The sequence below is a fragment of the Lissotriton vulgaris genome, chromosome 4_1, assembly GCF_964263255.1.
Source record: "Lissotriton vulgaris chromosome 4_1, aLisVul1.2, whole genome shotgun sequence".
Taxonomy (NCBI): domain Eukaryota; kingdom Metazoa; phylum Chordata; class Amphibia; order Caudata; family Salamandridae; genus Lissotriton; species Lissotriton vulgaris.
The window spans coordinates 801557047-801578804 of NC_141691.1; the positions used below are offsets into that span (position 1 = coordinate 801557047).

At 45.1% G+C, this 21758-nt stretch overlaps 1 protein-coding gene across 1 annotated transcript in view; it reads left to right on the top strand.

The window, feature by feature from the left end:
* Positions 1-21758, top strand: part of KIAA0319 (KIAA0319 ortholog) — a 993525-nt gene that overhangs the window by 867328 nt on the left and 104439 nt on the right. The window contains exon 16 of the mRNA XM_086965138.1: positions 11159-11318. Coding sequence (XP_086821264.1) covers positions 11159-11318 — 160 coding nt within the window. The remainder of the gene's footprint in view (positions 1-11158; positions 11319-21758) is intronic.

Below are 21758 nucleotides of genomic sequence, written 5' to 3' on the forward strand. Positions count from 1 at the left end.
TAGGATGCAATAGGGAGATCTGTGATGGGATAAGGTAGTGTGCTCCCTCCCTCCTTATGTTTAAAAGGCTCCCCTGAGTCAACTAGCTGACGAGCTCACCTGGAATGCACCTGTGTGCCTGTGGAGTGGCACTGTGATCTGTGAAGACTTGGGCAGCATTTCAGCAACCCCAGGTGACCTTTCTCTGCTCTCTACTATTTCTGCTCTCAACTAATGAAGGGCTAAATAAAGAAACACATGTCTATAGATAACAAGACTACCTGCCCCATCTTTGGTGAAAAATAACAGAAATTTTAAAGTAAGCGTACTACATTCACCAGAATGCAATGGGGAGAATTGTGCTGAGCAGTGTGCTCCCTCCCCCTTGTATATAATCCTTTGTTGTCCAATCATCTGTGCAAAAAATTACAGATGAAACCTTTATCACCTATTTCTGTTTTTCCAAAGCCTTCAATATCAATCTATAGAAATGACCTTGCTGAATTTTATTTTTGTATACTTTTCAGAAATGTAACGCTTTCTGGGTCCACTTGTTGGTTTCCCATCTGGTTAAACCACCACAAACAGCAAGTAGGTAGAAACCACAAAAAATAGTGAAAATCCATTACAATTTAGACAAATGCAAAAACCGTGGCAAAAAAAGGTTTTTACATCTCTACCTTTCACTGAAAGATGGAAAAGGGTGATCGATGCTCACTACATCTTTGCTACTGCATGTTGAAGAAATAAAACTACATTTTCTAGACTGACTCTTTTTCCCATTTTTCCAAAATAACCCACAATTTTTGCTATATTTTCTTTTTTTCGCTGTCCCCTCCAGGAAAATCCACAAAACCAGTGTACTTTTAAAATTCCAAACACGTGGGGAAAAAGAACACAAATATGGCTTGGATAAAATTTTGGGATAGAAAGTTATGAGGCTTCAGCTTGAGGTGCCCCAGACATCAAAAAAGGATTTAGCACTGTGGTGAAAAAGCTTCAGCTGCTAAGGGGCTAACACTTTTTTTTTAATGATCATTGTAAAGAATGGAATATACAATGTGCATTCTCATGTATTCGCTTGTATCCTCTCCATTTTGGTGGCTCTCTGAATTTACTAGGTTTTGGTTTCTAAGAACCAATGAGCTCTTCTGCATTGCGGGGGTTCACTGAATACCCTGCGATATTGTTAATCCATTATGGTGACAGAAACAATAGATGCTACATAAGGTCATTGAGCTGTGTTCACATTTACTGTGCAACAGATTCTCACATGACTTGACCAAAGTCCCGAATCTGCTGGGCTGTAGCCTACATGCACAGTATGGTCGTGGTCCTAGCTATTTAAAAAGTGGTTAAGATTTCAAAGCAACAGTATCATTGCAGGCCTCTCCCTGGCAAGAAAGACCCACTTTGCTTAGCCTAGTACAGTAATTAGAGCAACGATTAGCTCATCTTCGACATGCTCTGGCATGCTTCTGGGGTTCAGTAAAGTAAAGCAGCACTGGCTACTGTTTTGCTAATAATACTCATCAGAATTCAAGCAGAGATATTATATTGAGCGAATTTCCACTGTTTATTTTCAATATAGCTAACTCTGATGGCATAAAAAACCTGTCAGGAATGATGTTACCAAAACATCTATGGTATACAAGCTTTGTAGAAATCACACAACATTGTGAACATTCCTTTTACTGCAGTACACTCACTCCCTTTTTAGCCATGCTGAATTAGGTTGAAGGCAGCAAGAAATAACGCAATTCTTCCTTAAAATACTACAAATTACACGTTTCCCAAATATACTTGGTTTTTTGTTCTAATAACTACTACCTTTTGTTTTAATTTTTATAATGAATTTAAAGACAACTGTTCTATAAACCACAAGACATCCGTGATTACCAAATCCCATGTTTCCTATGCTTCTTTTTAATTGAACAATTAATTGAGTCCTGCACAAACGCATGAAATTTCCAGAGTTGCAAAATTAGCAGGGCAATGAAAACATTATGAACAACAGTTGTTTTTTTTCTGTAAAAGGCACAGCTTTAGCTATAGTATGTGTCAGCTTTGTCCAGACACATATGGAATAGGCAATAATGCATATGAAAACAAAGACATCACTAATAGAACCTGTATTTCAAACTCTTTGCTTTAGAAGAGTACTTAATTTACAGTATACCTTCTTGCTTCTATCACATATAAATCCAGTATTTGTTGTTAAAGTTGTATCTTTTAATTAATCAGGCCCGCCTCGCTCCCCAAGTGACTGGTAGATACATATTGATGAGCGGCAGACATCAGATAACTTTATGGGTCATTGCAGGATGTCCTGGAAACCTATATGTGGCATACATGAATAACTGAATGACACACATGATACTGCCTGATTCTCATTCCAGTAAGATGCATTCCCGACGGAGAAGGCATCTGATACCCAGAATGAGAAATAGTCCTTTTAAATATCAATTTTCTCAAGATTTATATTCATTTTGACCTCTGTACACTTATTTACCTTCAAGCACAGCCTTATGTGAAACACAAATATCCTTCAACCTGTATCAATGCTCTTGTCTTAATATATTTTTTAAATGTACATCATTGTAGATGATTTATGACTTGCAATGCTCTTGTCTTAATATATTTTTAAAATGTACATCATTGTAGATGATTTATGACTTGCAGGAGTCTGTTCCTCTAGTCCGGTTCAGGTCCTTCATTAAATAATCCTATGAAATGCCTCCAGAAGTCCATACAACAGAGACATAAGTGAATGTGTGGTTGTATCCTGGCATACCAGGCAACATACTATCGGTACTGAATGTTTAAAAGTGGTGGGCATAAATACAGAGCCTATAATGCACCAAGCAAGGAGAGGAGGGAGTGAGGTCACCTTCCACCCAGCAGGGGTTTGGGATGTTTCTTTCCACAAAGACAAGTATGAAATAAGAGGTCAAGTTGGACATTTTACAGCAATATTGTCACAGTTTCTAAAAAGCCATAGGTTCTTAAGAGTGAAACTGAAATATTCCAATACTTTCAAGGTGGGCCAAACAAGCCTCACCCTTCCCAAGTGACGTCCCAGTGTTTTGAGAAAACGCAGCCAAAAAGACGCATTTCTCAGAACAGAATCTCTAAAAAGTTCTTGAGGAGCCATAGACAAAACTGGCAGTTCAGAAAATGGACTTTCACATGGCCAAACATTTTGTATAGCATCTTTCTTCTCTTCGTATTTGTAATTAATTATTTTTTTCCATCCTTTCCCTCCCAATGTGATATTAAGTCATGTGTTATCATTGAGAGTCTCCTTTGAAGGGGCTGTGTGGATAACAACAAAATAATCAAATCTCACGATCTCAGATTTCCAACAGCAGAGCTACATATTTTACAGACTCGTACACCTGTAATATTGCTCAGGGAGGGTAAATTTAGTTGTCTGTATATAGTTCGTGGTCTCGGACAGCATTGGCGATAATCAATCAAATATCAGCTTTAAATATGTATAATTGGAAATATAATCATTTGTCCCAAACATCAGATGATCAGTTTATAGAAATACACACATTTAGCTGTCAAATACAAGTTTTTAATTTTGGAAAAATAAACTCAAGTTCGCTCATCGAAAGTTGGTCTTTCCCTGAAATACATTGTTATATACTAACATATCAACTTTGCATTATTAATAAATGCATGTTTTATGCCCAGACACCAGTTTGTCATTTTCGGCATGTTTTCACATGCTCTACTGCCGCACATACTGCAAATTCTGCCAAGCATGCAAATGTATCACCTTCTCTTGCTATGGTTGCCCACAATGTGCCACAAATGATCGCCTTATGCGAGGGGATGGGGAAGCATTATTGCATTACATATTTAACCCCTTCACCCATAACCCCTAAACTCAAAACCCTTAAATGTATACCCAGACCCTAGGGCCCTATACCCTTATACCTTACAGTATTCTTAAAGTCTAACACCCACCCACAGCATTAAAACCCAAAACCCTCACCCCTCTACTCTACATGCATAACTCTTAACCCCATACCTTAATCTCTAACCCTTAACCCTTACTCCTCAACCCCATAACCCTCGACCTTAATCCTTAAAGCCTTAACCTGTACCCTAAATCATTACACTAAACCACAACCTCTTAACCCCGAACTCCATACTATTCACCACGTACATGAAACCCCAGAATCTATGGTAGCAGCATTAGATAAAAACGTATTTCTTGGTGAATGGCTGGGAGCCAGGTAAAATGGGCGCACTGTAGTTCAACACCCATGTGGCAACACGATTCCCCAAATATCCTGGTATATTTTGTATTTTACTCACCCCATCATGCCTTCCAGAGCGGAGAGCTGCTCCTGCACTGGGACCATGGTGAAGATCCAGTGTGGAAATTCAGTGGCGAGACCATGCCACAATGGGGTGTGCCCTGCTCTTGAGTTGTAGAGCAGGCTGGATCCCAATAGGGGTACTGCGCAGACATTAAGTGTGGGATTCCCTGGAACAGGGCTCCTATCCCTATATGTTGTGGGACCTCAGGGGAGTGCTGGACAACCATGGTGCTCATAAATATGAGCCAAATCGTGCAGCTTGGGAAAGAGGCCTCTTACAGAAGGGAGTGGTGGGGCCAACGTGCAATTCTGATGGAATGGCCCAAGGGAGGAGGCCGCTCCAGATGCTGCTGTGCTGCAGTCTGATGTTGTGCTCCATGACAGAGATGAGTGCCAACTCTCATTTTTTTTTTAATTTGGCAGCCCCCCTGTGGCACTGACTATTCTGACTGGAAGGGGCAGAGGACCAGGTCCAGATTGGAAGTTGTTGACCACAGAGCACTTCGATTGGATACCTGTTGCTGAGTTAAGCTCACAGGCCTCTGGTGGAGTCTCTGAACCTGAACCTTCATTGGCTGAATTACTAATAAATTGAAGACAATCCAGATCAGCCTTGGAGAATAAGATTGATATAGTCACTTCTGAGGTAATTTTATAGAGGGCTGACTTTAAGAAGCTACCTCAAAGAGTGGACATTGTGGAACAATCAGGCAGACAAATCTCCGAAATGCTAATTCTCAATGCATCGGTAGAGCAACTACAACCAGACAACATATTGATGGCTGCTAAGATAGAGGATGAGGAAGGCAGTGTAAGAATGAACAATATTTGAATGGTGAACAGTTGGAAAATCGAGAACATGGAGCTCTTTTTGAAGGATTGGATCCTGAATGTTTGGAAGCCAAAGGGTTTACCATCATTTTGGGTGGACACCTCCTGGAGCACCCCCATGAGCCATAACCACCCCTTCTATATTTTAGAGATAGAGACATAATTCTTGTGGTGAACAGATGAAAGAGTGCAATAATGTATGAGAATGCAAGTGTTTCGTTCCATGACTTTACAATGGCAGTTTCAAAACTTAGGGGACATTTTGACACAGTAAAAAGGGCACTCGGAGAAAGATATGCAATACATGATGTTCTTTCCTTTGATAATGGAAGGGAAATCCTGGCACCTTCTATTGCCCGAAGATGCATGGGAGTGGATGGATGGCTTTTGGAAATTAACACTGAGCAGGGTGGAGATTCACACCAGATATGGAATAAGAATGAAATGACTAGCAGCAGCAGAACTGTCTGGACCAGCGACAATAAAGGTTTAAAGAGAAACAAGTTCTCGCAATATAGAGGCACTTCAGATCCTGACACACGTATACAGATTGAAAAACATGTTACTCACACCAGAATAGCAGACATTTTGATTTATGGAGATGGAATGTTGGTGGCACTAGTGATTGTCACTTGACAAACTGTGCTCTCATTTAAAAAAATGTTTTCATGGCAGTTAGATTACAGAACTGTCCTACATTGGGGGAAGCAGTAGTTTCAGGTCCACTATAATTCAGACTAGGGGGATCGGTTGGTGGGGTAAAGATGCATGCAAAGAGGCAGCACCGAGACCGCCATTGGCCCCGCCCCTTTTCTCTTCTGTTCCCTCCCCGCTCCCGCCTCCCAGCTGCTCCGCCCACCCGCGCACTTCGCCTTAAATGGCGACCGTGCGAACGCGCAGCGGTCACGCGCAGCGGGCGCGCCGATTGTGCGCCGAAGGCGCGCCAAAGGTAAGCCCGTCTGCGCCCGTCCGCGACCGGATCGCGACCAGCGCCAGGACCCCTGGCCCCCGAAGACCCCGGCCGACCCGCCTGACGTACTCCGCCGCCACCCTCATCGCACTCAACACCGGCCGACTCCCAGAATGCCATCAAGCCACTCCACGGCGCACCCACGGACCCTTCAGCTGCCACGCCTGCAAGTTCACCTGCATCCGGACCTGCCTCGCACCAGCACCCGCCAAGTCGAACGCCAGCAGCACCCACCTCAAGTGCATCCTGCTCAACACCCGCTCCGTCCACAGACACGCCATCGAACTCTGGAACCTTCTAGACGCCACAGCCCCTGACGTCGCCTTCCTCACGGAGACCTGGATGAACGCCTCTTCAGCTCCCGACATCGCCATCGCTATCCCAGAGGGCTACAAGATCGTCCGGAGGGACCGCAACGCCAACCAGATGGGAGGAGGCATCGCCATCATCCACAGGAACACCATCCGTCTCACGACCAGCACCGACAACACCCTGAACACCGCCGAACACCTGCATTTCCAGATCCACACCAGCCCGAACACCACCCTCAGAGGCACCCTGATCTACCGACCCCCGGGACCACGCACACAATTCAGCGAGGACATCGCCGACTTCGTCAGCCCGCATGCCCTCCCCTCCGCTGACTACATCCTCCTAGGCGACCTCAACTTCCACCTGGAGAACAACAACGACCGCAACACCAGCACCCTGCTCGACAACCTCGCCAATCTTGGACTCAAGCAACTGGTGTCCACCCCCACCCACCTCGCCGGACACACACTGGACGCAGTCTTCTCCTCCAGCCCAGACATCGACTTCAGCCACGCCACAGAGCTTCAATGGACGGGCCACAGCTGCGTCCACTTCACCTTCAAGAGAACGACGACCCACCGCCACCAGCAACAGGCCGCCCGCAGAAGCTGGAACAAGATCACAGCAGACCAGCTCGCCACCTCCCTGAGCCAGCACCCTCCTGCCAGCTCAGCAAACCCCAGCCAGGCCGCCGACAACCTCACGAAGTGGATCAGCAACTGCGCGGACGAGCTCGCCCCGCTGAGGACCCCGCCCAGCAGACCCGGCAGCAAGAAAGCCCCGTGGTTCACCGACGAACTCAAGAGCTCCAAGAAGAACTGCCGAGCCCTCGAGAAAGTCTGGAGAAGGGAACCTACACCGGACAACAGGACCTCCCTCAAGCTTGCCACCCGGAAGCACCACCAGCTGATCCGCGCCGCCAAGAAAACAGCATTCAAGGACCGGTTGGACAACAACGCACACAACTGCAAGGAGCTCTTCAACATCGTGAAAGAGCTCTCCAACCCCAGCGCAGGGAACAACGACATCACCCCATCGCAAGACCTCTGCAACTCCCTCGCTTCATACTTCCACAACAAGATCGCGGACATACACAACAGCTTCAACAACCAACCAACGCACACCATGACCGAACAACCACCCCCCACCACCACCCTCCACGCCTGGACCCCGATCAGCACCGAAGACACCATACACACAATGAACTCCATCCACTCCGGATCACCGACCGACCCCTGCCCTCACCACGTCTTCAACAAGGCCGACGCTGTCATCGCACCCCACCTGCGGGACATCATCAACACCTCCTTCGACACCGCCACCTTCCCTGAGAGCTGGAAACACGCCGAACTCAGCGCTCTCCTCAAGAAACCAACAGCGGACCCCACCGAACTCAAGAACTACCGCCCCATCTCGCTCCTCCCGTTTCCAGCCAAAGTCATCGAGAAGACCGTCAACAAGCAGATGGCCGCCTTCCTCGAGACGAACGGATCCCTCGACCCCTCACAGGCAGGCTTCCGAGCCAATCACAGCACCGAGACCGCCCTCATCGCCGCCACCGATGACATCCGAGCCCTGATGGACAATGGAGAAACAGCGGCCCTCATCCTCCTAGACCTCTCCGCGGCATTCGACACTGTCTGCCACCGCACCCTAGTACAGCGCCTCAGCAACGTCGGAATCCAGGACAAGGCGCTGGAATGGATCATCTCCTTCCTCGACGGAAGAAAACAGAGAGTCCGCCTACCACCGTACAAATCAGAGGCCTCCGAAGTCATCTGCGGCGTCCCTCAAGGGTCATCACTGAGCCCCACCCTCTTCAACGTCTACATGAGCCCCCTCGCGGCCATCGTACGCAAACACAACCTCAGCATAATCTCCTACGCCGACGACACCCAGCTGATCCTCTCCCTGACCAACGACCCCGCCTCCGCCAGAGCCAACCTGCACGATGGGATGAAAGAGGTAGCCGAGTGGATGACGACCAGCCGCCTGAAACTGAACTCTGACAAGACGGAGGTCCTCATCCTGGGCTCTTCACCCTCCGCCTGGGACGACTCCTGGTGGCCTCCCGCCCTGGGCACCGCACCCAAACCGACAGACCATGCACGCAACCTGGGCTTCATCCTGGACTCCTCCCTCTCCATGACCAGGCAAGTCAACAACGTCTCCTCGGCGTGCTTCAACATCCTACGCATGCTACGAAAGATCTTCTGGTGGATCCCCTCGGAGACCAGGAAGACCGTCACCCAGGCCCTCGTCACCAGCCGACTGGATTACGGCAACGCCCTCTACGCCGGTACCACCGCCAAGCTCCAGAAGAGACTCCAGCGGATCCAGAACGCCTCAGCCAGACTCATCCTCGACATCCCACGAACCAGCCACATCACCGGACATCTGAGAGACCTCCACTGGCTCCCCGTCAACAAAAGAATCACCTTCCGCCTCCTCACCCACGCACACAAAGCCCTACACGACCAGGGCCCGAGCTACCTCAACAGCCGAATCAACTTCTACGCCCCCAAACGCCACCTCGATCAGCCAACCACGCCCTCGCCGCCGTCCCCTGCATCCGAAGAGCGACTACGGGAGGAAGGTCCTTCTCCTACCTGGCCTCCAAGACCTGGAACTCCCTCCCGACCGACCTGCGCCTGACCCAAGACCACCTCTCCTTCAGGAAGAAGCTGAAGACCTGGCTGTTCGAGCAGTAGCCCCCCCCCCCCAGCGCCTTGAGACCCTACGGGTAGGTAGCACGCTATATAAGTGTCACTGATTGATTGATTGATTGATGCATTTATTCTCAGATGGTGAGTTTCCTATGTGTGGTCAACCTTACAGAAGTTATTACCATGAAGGAACTATTGAGATACCAATTTAAATGTTTGGCTTGGTGTGATATTGAACCCAAAATTTACATTGAAATTTCTATCCTGGGTAATAAGTGGGTAATAGCATAAAGAGAGAGACTGGGTATCAGATGCTTGATAAATAAAGCCCAGAACGGGTGATATTACTGGAGAAACATCTGTGTGGTAATACACGTCTGATTCTCCAGGTGTGAGTCTCTTAATCTTTTAGAGGGATGATATGGTTGTGATATGCTTACAGGGCAGTGCAGTATGTGCCAGGTGGTACTTGGGCAGCTCTGCAAGGATGGTTTGCTGTGTTATTGGGCCATTGGGAAGGAGAGACCGTAGTGATTGTCTCTGTTTGCTTGTGTTATGTGTTGATCAATCCTTTGCAGAGGAAGGCAATGTCACACATATATGAGGCATTGATGGATAATTCTTCCGACTCTGGACAGGAAAGAGTGAAATGAGAGAAAGACATGGTAGACTTTGATGACTAATATGAAGAAGCGAAAAGGTGGCTAAAAAGCAGGTTTTCAACGAGTGTGGTTCAAACTATTTAATATATTGTACACAAGCCCAACTCAAGGTATTTGGCATGGTAGATTTGGATCATTGAGAGATTTTGGGTCAGTCGACCCCTACTTTCCGACATGGTGGGAGTGCCTGGTGATATGAGAATTCTGCCCCATGGTGGGAGAGCGTCTCAGATTTAAATGGCTGCCAGGATCATATTACTGGCCATTTGGTGAGACTGCCTGTCAATGAAATAAAAGCAAACTGCTTTGTTATTTTGGACTGGTGGTTGTCAGGCAAGATATCGCTAGTGTGAGGGGGAGAAGATTCTCTCCTACATTCCAAGTCTAGTATGCCAATAAGTACTGGTGTGTAGTGGCAGAAAGGAAGTGCAGAGGATGCCCAAGCAAATTCACAAAAATACGGGGAAAATAGAAGGAGTATCATGCCCTGCTATAAGTGGCAGAAGGCCTTCTGTTGTTGAATGAAAAGTGACTGTTTTAGCGAAGGTGTCGATATAAATACGCCTAATGCGATTCATTGTCATACACACTTTAAAAGTGTTAACCCAGGCACGTTATATGTACAACATGAATACAGTATTATTGATAATTTACGCCTTGTGGTGGCGATCCGTCCGCCTTCCTAGCCGGAATGATCCCCGCCATATAAGTATGGCTGGGGGGGTCCGTGGCGGACGGAAAGACCGTCTGCCGTTTTTCCGCCCCGGTAGCCTTGCGACCGGGGCGGAAAAGGTTTATATGGTGACGGTGTCTATCAGACACCGCCAGCCATATTACAATGGGCTTTTTCAGATGCCTTTCGTGGCCGCGGAAAGGCATGCGGAGTCTACTTTGGGGGCCTGATGCGGGCCCCCATAGACTCCGGGGGGGTGGGAGGTGCACATGGGGGGTACCTATGACACCCCCCAACAGTTCCATGCACAGCATTCCTTCCTTCCATTGCATTGGAATGCAGGATGCGCCCGTTACTGTGGTGGGCGCATCCTAATGCTAGCCTCGGGACCCCCGCCCTTATGGCGGGCGGTCCCTTTTACCGGTAGGATGACGGGCGGACTTTGTCCGCCCATCATCCTAATGACCCCCTAGTTATGTTATTTTGTTTTTATTTATTTTATTGTATTTTTAAATTACGTTTTTTCTTTATCAGCAACTGCAAGAAATATACAGTGGATAGAGGGTTTATTTGCTAGGCAAAATCAAACACTTTAGTTTACTACAGGGGCAAACATGTTCCATCTTAAAATATTTATTTTCTTCGACACATTATGCATCCAGAATTTATCTCACAGCAGCAAGAAAAGCATCTTCGATACTGTCACTGAAAACATTTTTTTTCTTTAGATCCCAAGAAGAACAACCTGGTGGAGCTGATATTGGAAGTTGGAGTCGGCCAGCTAACAGAACAACAGAAGGACACACTGGTGAGGCAGCTGGCGATTCTACTTAATGTCTTGGACTCGGACATCCGAGTTCAGAGGATACAGGCGCACTCTGATTTAAGGTACTTGAAGTCTTACAGAGGACAACTGCATGAGATTTTTTTTTCCAATTGAATTTTTTTATACATGTCCATCCACAAAGAATTGTCCATGATGTTGGGCTGTGGCAGTAGAATGTAAAATAATGGTGTGGCAAAGACTTAGCATAATTTAATGAAACAATGCACCACGTCACACTATGGCACTTTAATAGGTATGAGGCATTCACTATGTTATGGTTATCGATAGTCAACTCAAGAAAATAAAACTATTCTTCCTAAAAATACTAGACGGTTTTCCTTATCCAGTTTGTTGTTTTGTAATAACTACTTAAAAAAAAAATCTGTAATTAAGTTACAGACAACTGTCCTGCAAACCACAAGGAATTCATGGTTATGAAATCAAAGTTTCCCTATGTTTCATTTTATTTTAACAATACATGGAGACCAGTACAAACGCAATACATTCCAAGGTTTCCAAAATTAACAGGGCAATATAATGAATTAATATTTTAACAAAGAGATCAGAAAGAATAATTCAGTACAGGAACACCTTCCTGGAAACCCACGCGAATCAAGAGGTTTATTTGTTTATAACATCGGATGAATGTATATGAGCGTTTTATTGTTTCTGTTAAACTAAAATACATTTTTCATGCATAAGATTTATTTACTAACATTATAATACCTTATTTTCACCCTCTTAAGCCTCTGTCCTATATTTGGATTTCAAGATTGCATTGATTTAGGAAACCAGGTTATTTTGAGGAAGATACATGAGCTTCTATTTTCACTAATTTCAACTATGTTTAATGGGTATAAAATATTTTTGGTTCAGGCTTCCATGTTGTACGGCGCTAGATTCTGGCATTTTTGAATAAATAGCGCCACTTTCATGTTCTTATTATTTTATTCTGTGCCTACCATCACATTGGAACTTTAGAAATAATATTTAAATGATGGAGGAGACTTATGAACTCTTCCCTTCCACCCTCATAGAAGTTAGTGGTGGTACCTATTATTCATTTAATTTATTTCACATGAGTACTGTTTAAGAGTAGGAGTTAAGCTGGGTTTTAAGTAGGATGAGAAACTGTGGGCGGGAGGGGGGGTTGGACATGGTCTGTGTAATTAAGCGTGTGGCTTAAAAACACATAAGCTAAAAATCTCTGCTTAGCATAGTGTGCCGCACAACTGGTATTTTGTTGTTTCTATCATTGCATCCAGATATATAAAACAACAAGTAACATTACGCCTACAACAGGGCTATTGGCTTTGTCAATGGTTGTTAGTTGCATAAGATAAATAAGCTACAACTACGGCTTTGTTGTGTATAACACTAAAAATGCTTCAGTTCTGACATGATGAGATTGTGAAAGAACAATAATGAGTCTCTTTAAAGTTTCATCAAAGGCAGCTAGAGGGGTACTGATGCAGAATAATGATTTATTTTTTTCGTCCTGAGGGTAAGGGCGAAAATGGAGAGCCCGATAAGGACCCTTCTCGACACCTGCTTTTAAGAACTGCTGGTGCTGACCACCTGCAGGACCCGGCCCACTTAAAGCCCTTAAGTTAAGGATAATACGGGGCAAAACATTTTGGATGAATTGGTGTGCTCGTTTATTCATCAAAATGTACCATTGATTTAAATAAACTAAATATTACTTTGATTTGCTTGTATCCAATTCATTTGCTAGTTTCTTTATTTCAGTATTTGTATCCTTATTTCAAGAAATATATCTATGTTTCCACATATATGATACTCCTTTATGCATGACATGTGTAAACCACACCCTCTTCGGGTAAAACCTTGGGCTTGAAGATTAAACAGACAGAAGTTTTTTTGTGTAATTGAGGAGTTATTTATAATTGCAGAAGAAGGCCTATAACAATGGAAAAGTACTTTAGCATCCCTTATTTCCAGAGGTGAAAGGGCTGTAAGGCTATTAAACAAGTTTTTGTGTAATTGAGGAGTTATTTATATTAGCAGAAGAAGGCGTATAACAATGGAAATGTCCGGGGGCGTGGCTTGGACGGCGGTGGAAATGACCGCCTTAATCTGTCTCTTTTCACACAGAAAGGCAAATTCCACTTACCCAGGAGGTTAAAACTATGCAACTTGACCCAATTATTAAGGATATCAGCACCACTTACATTACAGCACACCCAGGTACCGGAATCTGGTGATTCGGATGCCGCAATCAGAAGTTTGAGGCTGGAGAAAACAGTCACCCACAGCCTCTCTGCTGAGCCCTAACATGGCGCCGACCCTCGCGGACCCCCGACCCTGTTCTCCTGTAATATGGATCCTCGAATGAACGGCAATCGTAGGCACGGACTCGCCACCAACATATACAAAAGGTGAGCGTCTAGCGCATATGAACGACTACAATATTGTACTAAAAAGACTCTCTCATCTCGCGTTTTCCCATGCCTGAGCCCATAATGGCGGAAGAGCGGCTGCAGCGCTACGACCTCCCGCATCTGACGTGCTAGGGAGAGTGACCCTGCCCTTATGCTTCTCATGTCCGTGTGGGAGCCTGTTTCCTCCTTTCTGCCTGCACTCCAGTGCTAGTCTAGCTCCTAACACCGCAGATACAACAGCTGACTCTAAAATGGCGGGGGCGGCGGGGGCTAACTAGCGCGAACATTAGAGGCGAGTCGGAATCGGCGGGAGATCTGGGGAACTGGAGTTTTCAAAAGCACTGTGGGCTGATGTGAGCTGTTGATGCTGCCGAAATCTGTTGCTGCCGCCAAAATCTACAACCTGCTGCTTGTTGCTGCTTCCACATACATCATTACTCTCCATACCCTCCATTACTCTCCAAACCCACTGCATCCATAGGAAGTGTCATGCTGAAAAAGGGATCCTGTTAAAGGGTATCTTGTTGAATGGAGAAATACTGCTCAACGGAGTCTGCTGTCGCTGCCGCACTTAACCATCTCCAAGAAGCAAGTTACTGAAAGCCACTGAAAGACACTGTCTTATTACCTGCCGATAACCTGTGGCGCCATTGTGGCCCGAGGTGGGGACTGCGGAAGACTGTGGAGGACTCCTCTGCACAGCATGCGTGGCGCAAAAGAGATCTTTATCTTCCCCACATAGATGTCTGGCCAACCTTCCTGTGTTCTAACTGCGGTCTGTCATCTGACTCTCGCTGCGAGGTTTCAGGTCTACCAGGCTTATCTTTCTACATCTCCCTCACCGATTCATCACCTGTGAGTAAATTCCGGCTGTACAGTGTAGCGAGGGAAAAGCCAATACCTCCGGATCTGCCTTTCCCATCCATCAGCAGTGGACGCACTATCACAGACACATCTACCTGCGGATCTACTCCTTACCTCGCTTCCTACCACTGCGAAGCAAACAGATGACCGCACGGACAGTGACTCACTTCCAAGTGCTTACGGTTTAATCTCGCTTCACATTGCCTCCTCTCATCTCCCCCTGTGCCTGACGACCCTGCAAAGATGGTGGAGAGAGAGAACAAAAACAATAAGAAAATAAGACCTGAACTAACATTGTCTGAATCGCCTATCAAAGCTAAATCTGACCTAACTAGTAGTTTGGACGTGATACTTAAGAAACTGGCGAAGTCCACGACTTAGCTAAATCCACAAAAGGTAACACTGAGACCATGCAATTGGAGCTCATAGCGATCAGAGCGGACATGAACTCTATGAACAAAAGCATCAGTGAAGCAGAACAACGGATAAGTGATGCAGAAGATAAAGCAACCCAGTCATCCAAAATAATACGCCTTCAGAGCACCACCAATGATCTCAAGCGCCAAATGCAGAGTTAGAGGATCGTAATAGGAGAGGGAATGTACGCATCTTTGGTGTTCCGGAGGACTCAGAAAAGGACGCAGAGTCCTGCGTGGCCTTCCATGAAGCATGGATCCCAACAGTCACGGGGATTAACTTCCATCATGGCCTAGAGTTAGACAGGGCTCATAGAATACCGACATTCTTCTCCCATGGAAAAAAAGGCCCTCGCCCCTTGATCTGCAAACCTCTCCAGTTTCAACATACTGGGGCCATTTTACAATTCGCCAGAAAAAAATATCATATCACCTGAAAAGGTCACCGTATAATCTTTACTCAGGACTACTCCAAAGAGACTGTTGAGACAAGAAAAGGTTTCCTATCTCTGAGAGATAAACTGAAGGCAAAAGATATTCAATTCTCATTGGCAGGCCCAGCAAGATTTAAGATTATCGACCATGGCAAACCACGCTTCTTCTCGAGCCCTCAAGACCTTGCACGCCACCTGGAAGACCCACCTCCACAGTCCATGGACTCTTCAAGCGGATCTTCGAATAAACGGAAAACCGATACCCACGACTCTACTAACCACTGTCTGCCGTAGGACTGATCTGGTGAGATACTGCTCTGGCAAAAAAGCGTTTCAGATGGTTCTCTAAACACAACTTTCAATCATTGCCATTGCCATAAACTGTCTTGCCTATAAGAGGTACCATTGACTAATAGCAAATTAGCTATTACCAGTATATTGGCCCACTCCTTGTGAGGAGCTATGTTCGTGAATACTGTACTAGATCGCTCTTTCTCAAATTGATTAACGGCTAGATTCATCAAAGACCCGCTTTGCGAGTCTTTAATAGCGATTCATAAGGAATCCCTATTAAGGACTTGCAAAACGGGATTCATGTAGGAATTGCAAAAAATATTGCGATTCCTACATCTTCCTTATTTGCGATTAGCAAATTTCTAATCGCAAATAAGGAATAACTCCCCATTCATTCCTAATGGCCTAAAGGCCCATAGGAATGAATGGGGAGTATTCCTTATTTGCGATTAGCAATTAGCTAATCGCAAATAAGATAGCGATTTCAAGGGTGCCAGGGGTGTCCAAAGGACACCCTGTAGCACCCCTGAAATGCAAATTTACACAGATGTTGCGCACACACAAGTCCAAAGGACATGTGTGTGTGTAACATGCAGCAGAGAAAAATGCACTAAAGTGCTTTTTTCTAATTTTTCGCTATTTACCACAAAGTCAGACTTCATGGTAAATAGCGACCAAATATTGCGAATTCGCTATTTCACATTGGTTAATGAATTGCATTTAAGGAATCTCTAATAGAGATTCCTTAAATCCAATTCCTCGCTAATATGCGATTTCGCCAATAGCGATTTTTGCATTTGGGATGATGAATCCCAAATGCAAAAATTGCACTCACAAAGGGCCAGATTCTACGAATCTGGCCCTTTGCGAGCGCAATTTAGCTTGATGAATCGGGCTGTAAGTCTGTTAAACCCCTTTGCAGATACTCTGCTTTTGATATATTTGAGCCTTACCTGAACACCGCGTACTCCAAGTAACACATATGTTTCTGGTGGCAGCGCCTTTTTGAATTCCTAACTGCTAAGCTGATTTCTTGCCATCATACTGCTTCACTCCTCGTAGTTATTCCTCATATGTGCTCACTTATTCTCTTACTGGCTTTATGGAGTTATAAATAGCTATCATCCGAAATGCTAAAAATGCTCACAGTTATTATACTTAACGTTGTAGCGTTATATTTGGGATAGGTCTGAACCTCACTTAGAGGCTCTGTACTACACATATTAGGCTATGTACGGTTGCACAGTTATGCTGAGTTTGCACAGCATGTTTGCTTCTCCTGTTGAATTACTACCCTACTATAAATTCCTGTGTTGACCCCGGACGATACTGCCGTCGCAGCTCCTAAGTTCGAATTCTTTGGGGGGTGGGGGGAGGGATGGGAGGGAGGGGGGAGAGAGAGGGTTCAGGGTCATTGGGAGGAGGGAGGAGAGGGGGTTGGGAGGTTGTGGGATAAATGTACTTTTGGTCGTTTCAGTATTGTTTCCAATATCGCTTTTTTTATCTGCTGCACAGATTTCAAATGTAGTATCATATGTAGCCTGTCCGTCATGCTATCCCAATATTGGTTACCACAGGTTCGCTGACACAAGGTGGTCTTTACAGTTAATAGATCCCATCTATGTAGTACACTCCCCTGCTGCCCTCTACACTGAGCTCAAAGCTTGCACAGGTACACCCGCAGTATGCCGGCCACTTCCCTTGCGACACTTAACGGTTAGATGACCCAGACCAAAACCCTGGCAGAAAGCCTCAACATAGTATCCTTAAACGTTAAGGGTCTTAATCACCCAGTTGAGCGAAGAAAAGTCCTTGACTATCTGGCAAAATCCAAAGGTGATATCATCCTGTTACAGGAGACAAAACTTTCAAAAGAAGACACCGAGTTCATTAAGCAACATTGGATCTCGCACACCCTATGTTCCCCAGCAGTCCACGAGAAGAGGGGGGTGATCACCCTAGTCTCGAAAAAGTCAAACATTTCCTTGATCTCACATACTCAAGATAATGACGGCAGAATGATTAGGGAACATCTAATGAGAGACGATGACTCTATCCACGTAGTGAACATTTACGGGCCAAACTCTGATGTCCCAGAGTTCTGGGAATCAGTTTCATCAGCATTGCCCCAAGATGAGCTCTTGATAGTTGGCAGGGACTTCAACCTCCCCCTAGACCCCCTTCTGGATCATCAATCTAATTGTACATACCACCCTTCACGTTCCTATGATATACTAAACCGTCTCTGCTCCAAATACAACCTACGCGATTCCTGGCGCCTACAACACTCGGACGGGAGAGATTATACATTTTATTTGGCTCCCCACAACTCTTACTCAAGAATTGATTACATACTAATCTCTATCCCATTCACACACCGTATAGAGGAAACTGACATAGCACCCAAACTGGTCTCTGACCATTCCTGTATCTACACCAAACTCGCAGGCTCACGCTCTATCCATCCCCCGAAACGTTGGCGTTTTAATGAGGACATTCTTTCCGAACCTGAAAACAAAAAACGGATAGAGAACGCCATCCGTGAATACATTGCATTGAACGACTTGCCAGGCTCGGACATATCTTTTGTGTGGGATGCACTTAAAGCCACAAGTAGGGGGGTCATTATTGGCATCCAAGCACAAACAAATAAAAAACTGAACCTCAAGCTAGAAACTCTTTAGAGAGACATTAAGGCACTGGAAATCTCCCATGCGGCTGACCTAAATATTAATTCCACTTTAGACCGTCTCACTAAAATGAAGTATGAATACAACGCATTAATGAGCAAACGTGCTGGGGCATGGATAAATAAATTCAAGGCACTGAAATTGTGTGAGGGTAAATAGACTGGAAAACTACTCGCGTCTTACCTCAAACATAAGAAAAAGCAATTCAATATAGCTTCAATTAAAGATCATGCCAACAACATCCACACCAAGCAAAACAACATCCTAAACACCTTCCAATCTTTCTACGAAGACCTCTACAAGAACAAAATGGCGTTTAACACTGAGGCGTGCACCATTTACCTGAACTCTTTAGACCTCGCTAGACTCTCCGATGAGGACGGCTCCAAGTTAGGTTCCCCCTTTATAGTCCAGGAAATCTCTTCCTCCATCAAAACCCTTAAGAGCAATAAGGCCCCAGGCCCTGACGGCTTTTCGGCCAGCTTCTATAAAGAGTTTGAGGGAATTATCAGTCCGGTTTTACTAAACCTATTCCAGTCCTTTGCCATAAAGGGTGGTGTCACTGATTCAATGAGTGAGGTCACCATAATTGTTATCCCGAAAGAGGGGAAAGATCCCCTTCTAACGAAAAACTACTGCCCAATCTCGCTCATAAACCTAGATTGTAAGATTTACTCAAAAACTCTAGCCAACAGATTGAATGCAATCCTTCCTAAATTAATTAGTAATTCTCAAGTGGGGTTTCTTAAATACCGCATGTCCAACAATATTATGAGATTGCTTTGCCATGTTTTAGAAAAAGCCAAAATATCAGCCACTCCCTCCGTTGCCATCACCCTGGACGTGGAAAAAGCGTTCGACAGGGTGTCGTGGCTCTTTCTAAAGCAATGTATGCAGTCTTTCAACCTGGGGAAGCCTTACATTGACATGGTAATGGCACTTTACTCCTCCCCGTCCGCCTGAATCGCTATAAATGGCTTTCTTTCTGAACCATTCCGTTTAGAGCAAGGGACCAGACAAGATTGTCCCCTTTCTCCAGCTCTTTTCCTCCTGGCCCTTGAACCTCTCATCGCCCATATAAAACAAAACTATAATATCAAATGTGTGGAATTTGGCGACACGCGAAAAAAAATGTCCGCTTATGCAGTTGACATTCTGGGGGTCACTGAACAGCCAGACTCCTCCATCGAGGCCCTTATGACCACCATAGAAAACTATTACCTCCATTCCGGCTACAAACTGAACCGGGATAAGTCTGAGGTTAAACCTGTGAACATACTCAGTACCAAAGACATGCTGGGTAATTCAGGCCTGTACTGGCAGCCCGGCTTCATTAAATAACTCGGAATTGAATTTGGTAGCACCCTTCTTGAAACCCTTCAGCGCAATGAAAAAAACACCTTAGAGAAAATGAAAACTCAACTTGAAGGATGGTCTCCCTGCTTCATAACTTGGTGGGGGAGGATTGAGGCCATCAAGATGATGATCTCCCCACTAGTAAATTATCTCATTACTATGCTACCCCTTACTTTATCCCAGGACTTCCATCACAAATTAGATGCCGCAATCACTAATTTTCTTTGGAAAGGAAAAAAAGCACGAATTAGCATAAAGAAACTACGTCTGGACAAATCTCTAGGGGGGGTCAGTCTGACGGACTTCAAAAGGTAACAAACTACGTTTCTCGCCAAACAGGGCTCTTACTGGCTGTCACCCCCTGCCGATTATACTCTCGTTTGGCTGGAGATAGAAAAAGCCCTTCTCGGAAATATCGCCCCGGCGCCTGCCCTGATCGCGAGCCTGAACACACTCACCTGCTCAAAACCAATTTTTCGGAACACAAGAGTTGCCCTTCTTAAAGTAGATAAATTACTTGATAACACTATACGACGCTCGCGTTGGGAGTCGCTATGGCATAACCATACCGTGCTTTACAAGGGCAAACCACTATGTAATCACCTCTGGATTAAAAAGGGTATATTTTTCACACAACAACTTTACGAAGGATCATATCCCCTCCCTTTCAAAGATCTCCAGTCCAAATATAACCTTGACCCACTTGAATTTTACAACTTCCTGAATATAAAGGCGGCGATCACTAGGGCAAAGGTCTCTGTAAGCCCTCCCTCTCTCTCGTCCTACCTCTCCAAACTAAATAAGCTAGGACATCAAGTGTCCTGGATCTATAAACTCCTACGCCCGCAACACTCCAACCTCACTAAGCATCTCACACAGTTCTGGGCATCACACTCCTCTTTCCCTATATCAGACGTAGAATGGGCCAAAACCTGGGAATCTTGCATGCGTCACAAAATCAGCCCTACACTATCCCTGACTAAATTTTGGCTTCTCCATAAAGCTTTTTGGACACCGGCACGTCTTTTCGCTCACAACATCAGAGCTGATGCATTCTGTTGGAACTGTAAATGTGCAGAAGGAGATCTCGACCATCTCATTCTCCAATGTGAATGTGTGTTCCCCTTTTGGGATAAAGTTTTCGGATTTATCAATAAAGTCTTTTCTTTCTCCCCACCCAGAGAATTGCCATACCTAGTCTTTGGGTTCCTCAAAGCCACGTCTCTCAATGACAAAGACAGGGCCTTATTAGACCTACTACTCATTGCTGCTGTTAAGGTAGTTCTCAGCAATTGGAAAGATACCCGCAAATCTAACTTTGCCTGCTGGCTAAACTGGGTAATCAATCTTCGAGGTGCCGATAATATATCTCTTCAACACTCTCCATGGCGCCCCCCTTGGAGACGAATGTGGATCACCCTTGAGAACTACTTTAATACCCACAAACCTCCATGACTCTCCTTCATGCACCCTCGACACAGCCCCCCTCTTTCTTCTGCATTCTAGCTCGGCTGGTGCCTCCCTGTCTACATAGCTGGATACAAGTCAGCGCAATTAGATCGTCATTAACCTGTGGACCAACTTATTGATACTACTGGTCATATTGTCACGTTTGTATTTTCAAGCCTATGATATCCTCAGTTAGTTATTTATTTACTTTGTGTTATATTGCTGTTAGGATAATGATACTTACTGTTTTCTATTCCATTGTCAATGCTATAACCACTATTGTGATTCCATGTATCACAATCATTTAATCATTATGTGTATGTACCACCTATGTATGCTTGTCAACGTTCTCCCTTGTTTTTATTTCTCTGAAACTGACAATAAAAACAAAAGAAAGACAAAACTGGAATTTTGAAACAGGGGGACTTAACCAACCATTACTGGCCTTGAGCCACCCCATTATCTTCAGTGACGTTCTCAATATTACGCTGTTCTAATGTGTTAATGATGTAAGGTACATGTACTTCATTAAATTGTATTTACACAGAAAAAGTTGAATAATGTTATTATCATCCGCGGCACGTGTAGGTAAGAACG